Source organism: Mus musculus, chromosome 11, assembly GCF_000001635.26.
Source record: "Mus musculus strain C57BL/6J chromosome 11, GRCm38.p6 C57BL/6J".
NCBI lineage: Eukaryota > Metazoa > Chordata > Mammalia > Rodentia > Muridae > Mus > Mus musculus.
The window spans coordinates 57,500,287-57,517,518 of NC_000077.6; the positions used below are offsets into that span (position 1 = coordinate 57,500,287).

The following is a 17,232-nucleotide window of genomic DNA, read 5'->3' on the forward strand; positions in this document are numbered from 1 at the left end:
GGCACCTCAACTGAGAAAACGTTTCCATAAGATCAGACTGTAAACAATCAGTGATTGATGAAGAAGGGTCTAGCCAACTGTGGGCAGTACCAACCAATCCCTGGGCTGGTCTTGGGCTCTTTAAGAAATCAGGCCGAGCAAGCCATGAGGAACAAGCCAGTAAGTAGCACTCCTCCACAGCCTCTGCATCAGCTGCTACCTCTACGATTCTTCCCCGTTTGAGTTCTCACCCCAGTTCCCTCAGCACTGAGCTGTTACCTGACAATGTAAGCAAAATAAACCCTTTCCTCCCTTAGTTACTTCCAGTCCTGGTGTTTATTACAGCAACCACTCAGTAGGACACAAAGCATGCAAGCAAATGGGGACCATGACCACAGCAAACTAGGCATCTAAATGAACAATGCCTTCTCTCTTTCTCATCTACATCCTGCCCACTGGCCCCAGCTGAGTGGTACAGAAGATAAGTCTTTTTTTTTTTTTTGGTTTTTCGAGACAGGGTTTCTCTGTGTATCCCTGGCTGTCCTGGCACTCACTTTGTAGACCAGGCTGGCCTCGAACTCAGAAATCCGCCTGCCTCTGCCTCCCGAGTGCTGGGATTAAAGGCGTGCGCCACCACGCCCGGCTGATAAGTCTTAAACCACAAAAATCTCTGAGCATGAATATCTATAAGATTTTTTCTTAACCCTAACTCCATGCTACATGAGAGCAAATTAGTTCCCTTCTATGCCTGCTACTTCCCTAGAAACATCCCCAGAGGAATTCCAGGGGAGCCATCTTGGTTCTTTTCCTTCAACTGTACTTCTGCTCTCTCTTGATAGTTAAGGCGGAGAATAAAAGTGATTTACTGATCCCCAGAGCGATGGGCTTTGGGAAAAGCTGTTCTCACTAATACAGCCTTCACTCACATTAATTCCAGTAAACAACTCCCAGCCACAACCTACCATGAAAGGACACAATATCCAACCTCCATAGTCATTTGGTTTTTCCAACTAAGTGTGACTGGGTGTAAGGGGGAGTCTGCATCAACCTGGGCCACAGGTGCTCCAAGGAGTCCACAAAATAACCAATAGCACAGAGGGAAGAAAAGGAGTCTATGATTACTACACTTAGCAGCTCTACCCTGAGGCATATTTTGGGTTGTTAGTAACAGAACATTATGGTAGTGTATATATTAAACTTATAAGTATTCAAATATAGTATGTCTGAGTGATCAAAAAGCTATTACTATCAAATGTAGTAATGAAAAAAATATCTGGCAAGTTACTGTCCGGTTCTGCTACACAGAACGGACTATACAAACACTGCTCCGGAACAGAAGCAGTGGCTGGGTGTGCGGTCAATGCTGAGTGCTTGTCTAGATGCATGGGTGGAAAGGAAGCATGCTACTGCTGCTTAAGAGTGGGGCGCCGGGGTGAGGGGGCTGTGGGTAGAGGGCTCTGAAATGAAGTCTAGAAAACACAGGGGTCCACAGGAATGAAGACATCCCAAGCTGAGCTCTGCACTGTCTCCTCCTGCTACTCCCAAGTTTCTGTCTTAACAGCATCAGTGACATACAATTAACTACCAAGTCACTGGTGCATTTCCCACCAAAATCAGAGAGACACAGCAGGCAGGAGAGTCTCAGAGGAGAGCTGGGGCGGGGCAGGGCGGGGCGGGGCAGGGCGGGGCAGGGCAGGGGGGCAGGGCAGGACAGGGCAGGGCAGGGCAGGGCAGGGCAGGGCAGGGCAGGGCAGGGCAGGGCAGGGCAGGAGGACTACAACATCACCATGTTTTCAAAGGCTTCGTTCCTAGCAAAGGTAAGAAGGAATATCACAGACTGTTCCATCTGTTCAGAAAACCTGAAGCTCTCAGAACAGTAAAATACATACATACATACATACATACATACATACATACATACATACATACAGATTTCTAATTACTGTGCAGAGCCCAGATGTTGACAAAATTGAAGAAATATGGACAAGTGTTCCATGCACAAATAATCTAAACGAGGTTGACAAATGAATGGGAACTGTTCTACCTTGGCCTGCTTAGGAACAATGGAAGACCCTGCCTCTCACAAAACCAAAACTGTGTTATTGGTTCCCTGTTGAGGCTTTTCAAATGAAGGTTTTTAGCTGTTTACTTAAATTTTCTAAACAGTGACAATGACAGTGAGCACTTGTTAGGCACCTACTATATGCCCAACTATAAATATATTTAACTTACTCCTCATAACACCACCAGAGGAAGTAGAGTATCTGCTAAGCAAGATGAAACAAAGGCTCTGTGATGAGCCTCTTCTAGAGGTCGCACAGCTTTGTGAGAGGCAGGTCTTCATGGAACCCAAATCTAACTTTAAACTGTAACACTTGGGGCACTAAACTAGTGTCTCGGGATCTCCAGACAGCTTTTAGAATGCATATTTAAAACCATTTCTAATCAAGAGCTGAACCTTCACATAAATTGTCATTAGTGAGACATTACAGATGAAGTCAGCTTGACTTCTTGAAACAGAAAACATCCCTGTCTTAAGTAACACCAATACTCTATTTCTGTTTTTCTCTCACCGAAAAAGCCCTCAAACCCTGTGCCAGGGGATCTTTGCTTTGCTCTCATGAATTATTTGGCTTCCCAATCACAGTGGATTAGAAAGGAGAAAAATCAAGTGAGACTGAGAGCTGTCTAAGGCAAACTTGCCACACTCAACAGAAGTAAAAGATAAACACGCAGAAGAACACACAGAACAAGAACACACAGCTCTAAAAGGCAATGGCAGAGGGCTTTTAGCTCACGGCTGGTTGGCATAATTAATCTAGAAATTCTCAAACCATGAAAAGCTGTGGACTCCCAGGAGCTTTTATTTGAAATGCAAGTTATACATATTTAAAATTAAAATTAAATGTCTAAAGCATTATTCATTAAAAATAATAACTGCACTGTAATCAGGATTATTGTATAAGAAAAGAAGGAACAGAAGGCAACAGTAGTAAGCCAGGCTGGAAAGACGGCCTCCTGAGCGAGGCGCTTGCTGCAGGGGTGATGACTTGTGCTCAGATCTGCAGCACTCACACAAGAGCGAGGCATGGCAGCTCATGTCTGGAATGCCAATGCTGGAAGGCAGGGCCAGAAGGACACTGGGAGCTCCCTGGCCGGCCAGCCTAGAAGACTCTAGTGCTCCAGACTCATTGAGAGACCCTGTCTAAGAAACATGAGATGGAAAACAATAGAGGAAGGCACCCAACATCATCCTCTGGCCTCAACAAGGACATGCACATATGGGCACAAACCACCCCCTTACACACACACACACACATACACACACACACACACACACACATGCATGCACAACATGTTAACAACCCCACTACTTGTTAATAAAACAAACTTTTTTTGAAACAGGGCTAATGAACAGAAGATCTCGCCTCCATGCCCAATTTTATGTGATTATGGGGACTGAACCCAGAAATTCATATGTGCAGGCAAGCACTCTACACACTGAACTACACTGCCAACCCCAACAAAATATAGTTTTAAGGAAATATACATCTTCCGAAAAAGGGAATAGTATTGAGAACAATGTCATTGTTTTATATCTTTGTGACATGTCTAATAGCATGCTAGCATAATGAAAGAGATTCTCTTACACAGTTTTACAATTAGACTGTTAAGACAAGATGTTTAAGGTGGACAATATCCAACCATGCATGTACGGATGCATTACTGCAAAGGCAAGATGCATTTTAATGACTTTTCAAATAATAATAATTACCCTTTAATAATCGTGTATGTGTGTGTGTGTTTGAGCACACCAGCCAAAGAGGAAGAAGGGGGAGAAGGGGAGGGGAGGGGAAGGAAAGGGAAGAGAGGAAGAAAAAGGGGGATAGAGACACACATGTGCAGAAGTCAGAAGACACCTTGGGTGTGAGTCCTTGCCCTTCTCTTAATTTAAGATGTGTGTCTTTGTTGCTCACTGCAGCATACTAGTCTAACTGGCTTGCAAGCTTCCGGGAATTCTGTTGTCTCCACTTGCCATCTCCCTGTAAGGGTGCACACTGTGGTGGTTTAAATATGTACGCCCTTCACTACAGACCCGTGTGTTTGAATGCATGGCCCATAGGGAGGCACAATTAGAAGGTGTGTCCTTGTTGGAGAAAGTGTGCCACTGTAGGCAGGCTTTGAGGTCTCCTAGGATCAAGCTATGACCCTTCTGCTGCCTGTGGATCAAGATGTAGAACTCTTGGCTCCTCCCACACCATGTCTGCCTGGATGCTGCCATACTTCCCTCCATGTTGATAATGGACTAAACCTCTGAAACTGTAAGCCAGCCCCAAATAAGTACTTTCTTTTATAAGTATGCCTTGGTCATGGTGCAACACATACCCAGCTTTCACATGAGTTCTGGAGACTCGAACTCAGTCCCTACACTTACACGGCAAGCATTCCAACCACTGAGCCATCTCACTAGACCCTACTGAGTACTACAGAAAAAAACAGCAGACGGTTATTTCTTAAAGGATAGTTGCAATTACCTGTATTACAATGCACCTATATTACAATACACAACACCCATAAATCATATTTCTCAACAATTTTGCAAAACTAAATAGTTTCAACATTTACATTTTCTAAAACATAGAGATGTAGGTTGTAAACACAATAAAGACAAAAGATCACCACCTTCTGGATAACAACTACCTTGCATGCTTCAAGATGGGATCAGGGATTACAGAAGCGGGGAAGGCACAGATGAAGCGTCTAACTGCATACAGAGGCTAGCGGTGATCACCGGGCAAACAGGCAAGAAGGTAACACAATGGCTCTCTATCAGAAACAGTAAGCAGAGACGTGCTGCAGGTTATGCTTACAAAGGGCAGGGTCCTCAGGCCAGGGTGTGAGGAAAGCATAGAGAGCCTGCGACAGAGTGCACAGGGAACGCCCACTGGCTGCAGACCCCTGCATTACCTTGTCTCTCCTCCTCCTCTTCCTCACAGAACTCTGCTAGGGAAAACACTTCTTTGAGCTGCTCTAGCTCAAGTCTAGTTGTCTGTAGTTCTTCTCCACTCAGAGAACTAAGAATAGATTTCACCTAAATGGATATGAGACAATTAAAATTTGTTGGAAAAAAAAAATCTCAAATAGAGAAGAGTCCACAGGTAAAACATGAATTATAAACTAGCCAGTCAGTGTTTCTGGGTAGGGAAGGGGGGCCAGTATCACACTATGTGGCCCAGACTAGTCTTGAACTCTCAAGTCTCCTACCTCAGCATCCTGAGGTCATAGGCTTGTGCTATCATGGCTAACTCCCATTCCTTAAAATTTTAACTCCTGAGCTGGAGAGATGGCTCAGAGTTGAAGAGCACCAGCTGCTCTTCCAGAGGACCTGGGTTCAATTCCTAGTACCCACAGGGCAGCTCACAACTGTCTATAACTCCAGTCCCAGAGGATCTGATAGCCTCCCCAAATATACATGCAAGCAAAACACCAAAGAATAAATCATTAAAAAATAAATTTTAACTCAAGAATCTAATTTCTACAGAAAGGTTGGGAGAATCTGTACTTTCTAATGAGATATTTAAAAACTATTAATGCTTAACAGCAGCTTAGAAATAAAGAGAAATAAAATGGTCTTGAACTGGGCTGGAGAGATGGCTCAGAAGCTAAGAGTGCTTGCTTCTCTTACAGAGGACCTGAGTTCAGATCTCAGCACCCACACCAGGATTCTCACTACCACCTATTACCTCTGGTATCCTCTCCTGGCATCCATGGGTTCCTGCAGCATATGGCATACACACACAAGTAATAAAAAATAAATCCTTAATCAGGTATGATGATGTCCCCTTTAAACCCACCACTCAGGAGGCTGACAGCAGATCTCAGTGAGTTTGAGGCCAGCCTAGTCTACACAGCAAATTCCAGGCCAGTTAGGGATACATAGTGAGGTCCTGTCTCAACATAAAACAAATCTTCACACAAAAAAACAAACAAGCAATAACAACAAAACGTCCTGAGCCAACAATTTGCAAACAGCTAACTGTATGCAAATTGGCAGCTTGTCAGTAAGGTTTCTGGCAGCTAAAGCCAGAGACCTCAGGGAAAGAAAGAAAGAAAGAAAGAAAGAAAGAAAGAAAGAAAGAAAGAAAGAAAGAAAGAAAGAAAGAAAGAAAGAAAGAAAGAAAGAAAGAAAGAAAGAAAGAAAGAAAGAAAGAAAGAAAGAAAGAAAGAAAGAAAGAAAGAAAGAAAGAAAGAAAGAAAGAGAGAGAGAAAGAAAGAAGAGAGAGAAAGAAAGAAGAGAAAGAGAGAGAGAGAGAGAGAGAAAGAGAGGGAGGGAGGCAGGCAGGCAGACAGGCAGACAGACAGGTAATGGAAAATGACAAGTATGTTAAAAGCTCTTCTTTAACCTTGTCCTTTCTGTGTAATTAGGACAATCACCCGTGGTCCTTCCCATCACCTTACTTACACATTGGTTTCTGCTTGCTGTGGAAGGTGCTTCCACACTCCCCCAAAGGCCTCGCCTCCGAGTGCCACAGAAGAGCCTCTGCAGCCTCCCTCTGAGGATGGGAATTACCTTTATCTCACTTTCTCGGGAAAGCATCTCCAGAGCTTCTAGATGTGAAAGGCCTTGAAACTCATCAAAGAGTAGCCCATAATGAGTTTTCTTGTCTGTTTCCATGGTTACTTCATTGGAAGGCCGCTGCTCTTCTTTATCCTTTGCCTCTCGTAAAACCTAAAAAGAGATTGAAGTGTTGTACTGCACCGAGTAATGAGAGCTCAAGAGTGAATTTACAGAGCAGAAGGGAACACAGCTGCTCAGGCTCCACTCAGAGCACGGCCCCTTCCATCCTGGCATCACAGTCCAAATCCAAGAAGCTCGGAGACAGCAGGAACAAGTTATCACAACAAAATCAGATGCTAGACAGTGTAAACAGCATCCAAGACACCAGGTGCTGTTCTGAGGGTGGGGGCGGGGGGAGGTCTAAACATTAATCTAACAATTAATCTAACAGCTCTGACAGGGCTTAGCATCTCTCTGCTGACAGGAGGCTGCTCAAAGGGAAACGGAGGGACAAACAGCTAGAACTCCTCTATGCACTGGGGCTCACTGCCCATCTCACAACCCCTAAGGATCCCAAAGAAAGCAACACTAACAAGGTTTCCAAGTCGACAACAGCAAAAATCAAATCAAAACACAAACAGGAAGAGCATAGGTAAAGGAAACAGAACCTGAGACAGCGTAGAAGTCCGATTCATCAGGCCCTTGGTTCTTTTAAATCCAGGGTCCCCTTCTGCTATGACATCCATTGTCTTCTTCCCAATGAATTCCAAGGCATCCAAGCCCCCACTGATAACGCTCTTGCCCTAGGAAAGCCGAAAAATTCCATTAAAACAGATTTCCACAAAATTCCATTACAACTAATTGACGACACAGGAATGGCTACATAGTGTGGAGCTGCTGATGCAGGCCTGCAGTTCTAGCTACTCGGGAGGCTGAGGGAGGAGAACGTTCAAGTATGGCAAAGGCACATCCAGGAAACTCCAGGCCTGTTTGAGCAAATGGTAAGGTGAAAGGCAGTGGGATGTACTGCTAGTTTAGTGGCAGTGTATTTGTCTGGCATGTGTGAGGCCTTAAACTCAATCCCAGCACCAGGAGGGGAAAAAAGCAGCAGCAGACAACAATACCAAGCACTAGGCAGCCTGAAGAGCGGCTGATGCAAGCACACACAGCTCACCCAAATGCACACAGATAGAACCATTCGGGAAACCTGAGAGTCAGTACCTGCTACAGCTGCCTTACCCAGAATCTTAATTAGAGTTTCCATTGCTGTAAGGAGACACCTCATATAAAGGACAACATTTAATTGGGGCTGGCTTATAGGTTCTGAGGTTCCTTCCATTATCATCAAGGTAGGAATCATGGCAACATCCAGAAAGGCATGGCACTAGAGAAGGAGCTGAGAGTTTTACATCTCAATCAGAAGGCAACCAGGAGAAGACTGTCTCCCATATGGCTAGAAGGGTCTCAAAGACCCTCCTACAGTGACACACTTCCTCCAACAGGGTCACAGCTACTCCAACAAGGCCACACCTCCTAACAGTGCTACTCCCTGGGCCAATACATACTCAAGGGAAACGCACACAAGATAGACTAGAGGACATGTACAAGAGTGTGCAATGCAACACTCTGTAACAGCTTACACTGGAAACTGGCTTGGTATTTACTAACTGTGGGATCAATAAAGTGTGACCAAGTCACACTATGAATATAGCAAAGCTGCAACATGGATGTATTCAGACACAGTATGTGGAAGACTAGATGTACATCTATTGCTTCATTTATACATAGCAGAAGAGCAAGTCAAAACTAAGTCATGATAGTGCAAGTCCCAACGGTGGCTATCTGAGCTGGGGAAAGACAACATGCCCCAACATGGGAAAGCAATGGACTGACAGGTTTCTTATTATGGTTGAAAATTACAATGTCATGAAAATTCATCTAAACATATGTGATGTCATATTCTTCTATATTGCATGCCATATTCCAAAAAGTTAAAGATCCTGTCTCAAACAAAAAAAAAGTTTAAAGTAAAAAAAAAAAACTAAAAATACTAGCCACCTTCCCTTATGTAGGAAAGACATTAAGAGCCCTATCATTTTTCAAACATTTTCATCATCTAGAGTTTGCAATGGACAAAGCAAAGTTTCCCTTTGTTCATCAAAAAAAAAAAAAATCACATTTCCCTTATGCATAAAAGATGAAGTTACAAGAGAAATTACTTTCTAAAGATTTATTTATTTTACGTATCTGAGTGTTCTGTTTTCATGATCACAAGAAGGGGAAATCAGATCTCATTACAGATGGTTGTAAGCCATCATATGGTTGCTGGGAATTAAACTCAGGACTTTTGGAAGAGTAGCCAGTGCTCTTAACTGCTGTGTCATCTCTCCAGCCCCAAGAAATAATTCTGTAAAGCAGAAATACTTCCTAAGGACACAAAGCCAAGACCTGCCAGTCCCTAAGACAATCTGTTGCTTTGCAGCTTATACTCCACTTGTCTGGCTCAAACACACAGCCCATCATGACAGCACAGGCCCCTGCACTTTTTCTCACCGTGCTCTGCACAGCTGTAGAGATGGTCGAGAGCATCCCGAATGGTGCAGCCACTAGTAAGCTTCCATTCTCACCAGCATTTTTTTCTCCTGAAACAGAGAAGGTACAGAAACGTGAAAGAAAGGATCATTCATTGCTTTAACAACAAATATGTGTTTTTTTAGAAACTAGACACTGGAACTGGAGAGATGGCTCAGCGGTTTAGAACACTGATTGTTCTTCCAGAGGTCCTGAGTTCAATTCCCAGCAACCACATGATGGCTCACAACCACTGTAATGGGATCTGATGCCCTCTTCCAGTGTGTCTGAATATAGAGACTGTGTACTCACATACATAAAATAAAATTAAAAAAAAAATTAGGTACTGTTTCTGCACCCAAGACCTCAGGTCATTATGTTTTTATTTTAAAACATTTGTTATATTACAAAGAAAGATAAGGTAGGCAGTTTTTTTTTTCATTCACTTCATTTCAATAATAAAATCAAGTCTTGAACAAACAAAGACTGATATAAAATCAGACTATAAACTGAATGATCTCATAGACACAAACTTCTAGGTAAGGGAAAACAGGCAAATGACTAAGCAAGGATAAAAGTTTCATGAACCTTTTTGGTCAATAAAATATTTTTATATTCCCATTAGACCCAGGGAAGTACGTATCACGGTGTCCTATTGATTACACAGCATAAATGTAACTACCCCGCCAAATATCCAATTATAAAACTGCACAGCTAAAAGCAAACTCCAATTCACTTTGTCCTCGAAAATGATGCTTGTTAGCTGTCATCAAAGAGACCTTCACTACAAAGGTATCCATGTCTCAAAAGCAATCTCTTCCCGTTTATTAACTTTAAAAACCCTGAGGGAGGTCACCTTTGGGGCAAAAGGGGTGTAATCATGTGTTCATGTGTGTGCAGTACACATGTATGTCATGTATGTGTATGTATGTGGAAGCCTGAGGTTAACCCTGAATGTTCTTTAGGAAAGCCTCTTTTCTGAAGGTCTCTCGCTGGGAACTGATTAAGCTGGGCGAGGTGGCTATCAAGCTCCACACAGCTTCCTCTCTCTGCCTTTCCAACAGTAGTAGTACAGCTCTTTTTGCATGGGTTCTGGGGGTCAGGGCCTCATGCTATAGCACACAGTTCAGACTGTGCTACCACATCATCTGAGTGCCCAGTCTGAAATAATCTCTTAGAGGCTTCTGTTTCTGGTGACAATGTTCTAACTGCTCTTGGACTTGCCTTCCTACTATAACAGCTATAAAACTGGACAAGAAGTAAGAAATGATTTTCAGAGTCAGACAAGGAGATTTTGGTCCAACAGAAAAGAGAAACAAAATGACTACTGTGACTGAATTGGCTTGCTATTCAGAAGATTCTTCTAACTACAGGGAGGGAAAGGCAGAGATGAGAGACAGCAGGAGCTGAGAGGACTCTGTAACACAAAAGAAATAGAGTCATCCCTGGATTCTAAGCTTCTTCAGAAACACATGATCCTGAGTGCCTCGCTATGAACACTACACTGCTCAGCGTTCAGTATATAGGCACAAGGAGACTCCACAAGGCTGGGGAAAGAAACTGCCGGGGAGCAGTAAGCTAAATAATCCCCAGCACTCACACTAGGCTAAGACACCTCACTTACAACCCATCAAGCAGTCATTAAGCACTTGGGAAATAGATGGAGCCTACAAAAGAGCCAAGCCTTAAACAAACCCTACAAGTAAGCAAGCCTAAGCAAGACTCGGACTAAGCAAGCACACTAACATTTTTGGTTTTGTTTTGAGATAGGTCTCAGGTTCTCTAATCTCCTGCCTATACTTCCTGACTGCTGAAATAACTGCTGTGTGCCACTATACCCAGCTTAGAAACATTAAAAGATTCATTTAAGCCACACACACCATAACTACCTGCAAATATAAGGAAAGCAAAGATGAACATGGTCCTTTAAAGAAACACAGATCACTAAAAGATGACCAAAGCAGCCTGGTGGTGGTGGCACACACCTTTAATCCCAGCACTCAGGAGGCAAAGACAGGCAGACTCTGAGTTAGAGGCCAGCCTGGTTGGAAAGGACTTCTTATCAAAATGTAGTCTACTCTAATTTGGCAAAGTTCTATCATTCTTACTGAACTACAATCTAAGCCCATGGACATCCACTGGGTAGAATTACTGTCACCCCTTTAGCCTGGGCCACACTCTCCATTCTCATCTTCAAAGACAGAAAAAGAACCAGCAGCCAGACACACACCCTTCTGTCCTCACATTTTCATACCCAATCTAACACTTTCACTTGGAAGACGTTAACTCTATAGCTATCCCACCAAGGAGCTCACCATGGAGGACTTTAGTCTTTCAATGCATGTCTTAGCCCATGGACCTCAGTAGCAGATTGTCCTCCAGTGCTATGAAGATGACACAGCTTCCATCTAATGCTACTTCTAACTCCCAAACCCACTCTTCTCTTACTTCTAGACACTACAGCATCAGCATAAGACCCCACGTTTTTTAGATGTATTTTTATTTATGTGTATGTGTGAGTCTGTGTGAGTAGAAGCTATGTGTGTGCAGGTGCCCCTGAAGTCCAGAAGGGATCAGATCCCCTGGAGCTGAAATTATAGCCGAGCTGCCTAACACAAGTACTGGAAACCAAACTTCAGTCCTCAGGAGATATAGGAAGAACTCTTGGGGTTGAGTCATCTCTCCAGCCCCAAGACCCATTCTTAACCAATGCCATTTGAGAATTATGCTAGGAACTGCTGAAAGAAGACATTGACTCTCTTCAAAGGAAGAGAGATGGTAGGGGAAGGTCACGTCCTCTCTACTCCACTCCTGACTTGGAGCACGTTCAGTTACAGTTACTTGATGACCCTTAGGAAAGCCAGTGTGAGCTCTGGGCTATGATGCAGCACTCGAAGGACTAAGGCAAAAGGACTGTGTGACTTCAAAGCCATCCAGGGTAAGAATGCAAGAGGAAAGGGGGTGGAGAGAGAAAATAGGGAAGAAGAAAGGGGGAAGAGGAGAGAGAGAAGAGGAGGCAGATGGGAAGAGGAGGGCAGGAGAGGAGGGTGCCAACATGAACAGTGCCTCAAATTCACACACGCAGAAGCCTGTGCAGCCATGGTCGTGTAAAGTGAGCTCGTCTCCTGGCTGTATCTAAACTGCAGTCACGTAACCTAACTTTATGACAATCTGATTCTTACTCCAAGGAACACACAAATGGGAACAACTGGAGCCAGCTAGTCTCCGTGGTCACGTATGCCAGAGCTCTATCAAGGTGGAGCTGGAGGAGACCAAAACGGAGCCAGTTAGCTTCAAAGGAAAATGATAGAAATAAGCAAAGAAAACAACAGTGAGAAACAGTAAGGCCTCCAAGGGATAGAAGAAGTAAGCCTGGCCTTAAAACTCTGCTGGTCCCTACTGATAACTGTGTCCTTTTGAGTTTGAGTGACTGTAGGTTTCCCTTTGATCCAGACAAACCAGAATAGAACTTCGTCTTCATACAGGAACCCAAGTGAAAACAAACCAGTTAGCGCACTACAATCATTCTGTCTTGCCACAGCGCTCAAACTGAGCTAACCATACTGACAGGAAACCTAACTATGACAAGCAAAGCGGCGAGCTCTTCTCACATGGCGTGCTTACAGCCTCACTGCTGAGTGTTCACCTCATCCATGCAAAAGTGCAATGAAGAGACACATGAACGGCTCTGGGAGACACAGCTGGAGCTCCTGACTCCAGACCCCCTTCCTCACAGTCTCAAGATGTCCTACGGGTCAGGGACTGAATGAGTATTATCTTAAGTGCTACTGCTGAAAGTGAACTTAACTGTCAGTTTCAACTGAAACCCCAAGCACATATACTGACCTGCTGCTTGCTTGACTTCAGCTGAAATTTCAGTGGGGCTAGGAATCCCAAGAGAAGTCTCTGCCTTCTCAATGACATTTGAAATACCTTGTCCTGATGAGAAAAACAATTAACATTCACGTGCTGTGTGTTGTTACTAAAACAGAAGAAAATAATAATAATAATAATAATAATATCTGCTTATTTCTAAAATCATGATCATAAGACACATTGTTTTAATGATATACACATCCTTGTCATTATCTCCTTACCAGGAAACAAAAACAAAACAAAACTCCCACTGACTTATCACTAAAAAGTAGGCTTAGATGAATCCCTAGACTTCAACTTCCTAATAGAGCATGACATGAGCCCCAGTGCGCACAAAATATAAGAAAACGATCAAGCATCTTACCTACTGTAGCTACCGTAGCTGAGGCTGAGGAGAGCAGAGACTTGCCCCAACTGCCCCAATAACCCCACCCAGTCTGAGGTACATCTTTAGAAGCAGTCTCCTGTTGGTTTCCAGTGAGAGAAGAAACAAGACAAAAGAAAACAGAAAGTTAGAGGAGACTCAGAAGTGCCCAGATAAGGTATCTAACCATTAGAGAAGCATAGGTCGGCAAATCTATGACTTGGGGAAATCCTGCTGGACTGACAGATTTATATATTTATGCCAGCAGCGTATAAATACCCTGCAGCAAATGCAATTCCTGATAAAGGCATTGCTGCATCAGAAAGCTGACAGTTTATGGCTATAAAAAGAAGGAAATGCCACTGTAAATTAGTACTGATCCCACACCCTTTTTAAGACTTGTATTTTTAAATCCCCAAATTTTAATAGATATGCTACTTTGGCTACAGCCAGTGAAACCTGAGCAGGAAGAGCAGAAGCCTCAAGGTCACTGGAAGGTTTGGTCTCTGGTCTTTTCCGGGTGGACACTACAGGCTGAGATTTATCCTCTGGCTTCTCCACTGGCTCACAGTTCTCATCTTTAAGGGTCGAAGCTACTCCGGTTACCACTGGAGACTCTGGAGGATCCTTATCTGACATGACTACAACATCGCCTGCTAAAACAAAAGCCCAACAAGAATCTACTGATGCCACTTTCTTTAGTATAAACTATTTGCTTAATGTTTTTGAGACTTTCAGATTCATATACTACTGCAACAATACAAACAGATTCGATATACCTCCAGCCACCTCCCCCACCAGAAGCTGACATTGTTACAATTCACCAGTGTCCTTCCAATTTTACAGTTTTTAAATGTGCCTTTACGTGTACATTAGTTACATAAAATGCTACCCCATTTACAGCCGTCCATTGGTATCTGCAGGGAATTGGCTGCAAGAACGCTGCAGGCAACAAAATCTCAGTGGTCACATCCCTTCTACAAAACAGACAGCATGTGCAGATCACAGAGTGCATCCTCAGTTTCATGACCTCTACTTCGTTTGTAATGTCTAACACCATACATGATGCTTTGCAATCGACCTTAAACTCTCTTGGGAACAATGACAAGTCTGCACAGGTTTAGCACAGATGAAACTTTTTCCAACTGTTCTCTAGTTATGATTAGTTAAATCTACAAATGCTGAATCCCAAACACAGAGGGTCAACTACTTAACTCTACTGAGCATCAGTACAGGTAAGGCACAGTTCAATCCTAAGGATACCTGGACCATCCTTTCTGTAGCCAGACTCTTCCCACATTTCTTTCAACCTACAGCAACCAACTACTGATCTGTTCTCGGACACTGACATTTTGAAGTCATATATACATTGAGGTACACAGATTATCTTTGGAGTGACTTTTTTCACTCAGCCTAAGTCCCTCCATTCTACTATGGTTGCATCAGAAGTCTCTTTCAATTTCTCAGTAACATCATTGTGAAGGGAGGGAGAGAGAGGGATGGATGGATGGATGGATGGATGGATACATACATACATACATATATACATCACAATATATTTGCCCATTCAAGGTAATCTGCAGTTTCCAACACGAGGCTGTCATACAATTAAAACAAAGTTCACGTACAGGTATTTATGTGAACATAAGCTTTTCTCTGGAATAAATAATGAAGACTACATTAATAATATGGGTCATAGTAAATCCATGCTTATTTTTAGATATAACTGTCATCTTTTCCAGAGTAGTACAAATAACCAAAACTTTCTGCATTCTGATGAGGTTTCCCCGCTACTTTGAGCCATTTTTGTAAGTGATGTGGTGGTAGCGCACTGTGGCTTCTGTTTCATTTCCTCAAGACTAAAGACACTTGACATCTTTTCAAGTGCTTATTTGCCATCTGAATATTTTCTTCTAAGAAACATCTAGTTGCCCATCTTTTTTTCATTGTCTTACTTCGTCTTTTGAGACAGGATTTCCCTCTTTGCTGACTACCTTATGGCAATCCTCCTGCCTCAGGCTTCCAAGTGCTGGAATTACAGACATGAGTCACCACGCCTATCTTTTTATTATTTTCATGGGGTCATGTAATGAAAAGTTTTCATTTTGATGAAACCAGTTTATCAATCTTTTCTTTCACTAGACTATCCTTCAAAAAACTCTATCATTAAACATCCATTCTGACTTTAATTGTTCCAGACATTGTCTAAACTATGTCAGATCAGCTTTCAATTTTTTAATATTCTTTACAAATATTCCTAATACTGTTTTGATAGTTAGGTCAAATGTAACCAAAGCCTAATTGAATTCCACTTTTTATTTCATTTACTCTGCCGTGTGTAGATCAAATCCAGGACCTCATTCATGATAAGCAAGAGCTCTACCACCTAAATACATCCACTGGTCCCTCAGGTCAGCTGTGGAATAGCAATGTTATCCAATGCAATCCCTTCCAAGAATACAGCTCTTCGGCAATTAAAGCCAACGTGTCACTGGTACTCCCACTAAGAGAAATGCTAGTTTCCAGAATAACCAATTACCACCAATGAACATACACACACATACAACATACACACCAGGTATGCTGACAAACATTTTATTCAGGCATGCACTAAGAGCAAGATAAATCCAATGCTTCTAATGCACTAAAAAAATTAACAAAAAAGGCAGATGGGTTATAGCACAATAATTGAAGAACATACAAAAAATACTTAGTGGCGTTTTGCCTTCAATCCCAGCACTTAGGACGGAGGCAAAGGCAGACCTCTGAGATTTCAAGGCCAGCCTGGTCTACAAAGTAGGTCTTAGGACAGAGATAGCTACATAGTGAGGCACTGTCTCAAAACACACACACACACACACACACCAAAACTTAAAGAATAGAGAAGACAGTCTAAGCATCAGAGAATGATTCATAAAGTGTACCTAGAGCAGTGATCACAAACTGGAAGTCTGTTAGCTAACTACAACTTACAGGGGTTTTTAATTAGTCCACACTGTTTAAACCTTTTTTTTAATTAGTTGCTAACATTTAAAGTCTCATCTTCCATAGAAACAAAATGACATTTCTAGGTCCCCTTGTAAAAGATAATGCAACAGGGACACTTAAGTAGGTAAGACCTATCTGGTGCCAAATGGCTGCTGAATCCTTTCGCATTTGAACAGCATTCTCTCATACTCTAGTATCTCCAAATTTATAGTATTCTTTTATAGTAATCCAATTAGACCATGCATGCATCTGTGTTTGTAATGTCTACCTTAAATATGCTTAAGATTTTAACGAATGAAAATGCCAATGAGATAAAGAAAAGTTCAGGCTTATGACAGTCAATCTCAGTTGCCAAACTGATATGCCTAGAACCACCAGAGAGTCCTCTGGGCACATCTGTGGAGACTGTCCTGCTGAGGTTAACAGACTCGGGAAGACCCATCTACTGTGGGTGGCACAATGACAAAGGCTGGGATCCTGGAAGGTGTCAAAAGGAGAAGCCAGCTGATGGCAAGCATTCCCTGCTCTCGGCTTCTAGACTGTGGGTGCAAAGTGACCAGTTTCCTACGTGACCTTCCTGCCACTGGACAAGCGAACTGTGACTCAGAATAAGATCGCCTTCCTTGTTTCTGTCTGGGTATCTTATCACAGCAACAGGAAGGTAAACAAACAAAGGGTATGGAGACAGCACAGAAGAAAGGTCAGGGAGCCATGATATAATCCCCTAGAGTCATGTCTCTATTAGGGAAGAAGCAAGGGTGACAGGCTAGAAAGGTAGACCAAGAATATGCTGCCTAGTGTTCTCCCTCCTCTCCTCTTCTTTTTCTGCTGCCATCTTGTCTCTCCCTCCCAATAAAACCTCTTCCACGTGAAAAAAAAAAAAAAAAAAGGTGTT

The 17,232-nt window shown here is 42.9% G+C and overlaps 1 protein-coding gene across 15 annotated transcripts in view; it reads right to left on the reverse strand.

Annotated features, from left to right (window-relative positions):
* Window positions 1-17,232, reverse strand: part of Fam114a2 (family with sequence similarity 114, member A2) — a 35,667-nt gene that overhangs the window by 17,297 nt on the left and 1,138 nt on the right. For 6 of the 15 annotated variants that reach the window (XR_879731.3, XR_879730.3, XR_001780046.2 and 3 more), the window contains exons 2-8: window positions 13,788-14,005; window positions 13,350-13,449; window positions 12,956-13,048; window positions 9,092-9,180; window positions 7,207-7,341; window positions 6,551-6,709; window positions 4,948-5,071 (exon numbers count right to left, since the gene is read on the reverse strand). Coding sequence is in view for 10 of the 15 variants with exons in the window: in XM_006534013.3 (XP_006534076.1) it covers window positions 4,948-5,071; window positions 6,551-6,709; window positions 7,207-7,341; window positions 9,092-9,180; window positions 12,956-13,048; window positions 13,350-13,449; window positions 13,788-14,005 (918 nt within the window). In the remaining 5 variants the exon portion in view is untranslated. The remainder of the gene's footprint in view (window positions 1-4,947; window positions 5,072-6,550; window positions 6,710-7,206; window positions 7,342-9,091; window positions 9,181-12,955; window positions 13,049-13,349; window positions 13,450-13,787; window positions 14,006-17,232) is intronic. The other 9 variants (XR_001780047.1, NM_026342.3, XM_011249195.3 and 6 more) reach the window with 3 other exon arrangements.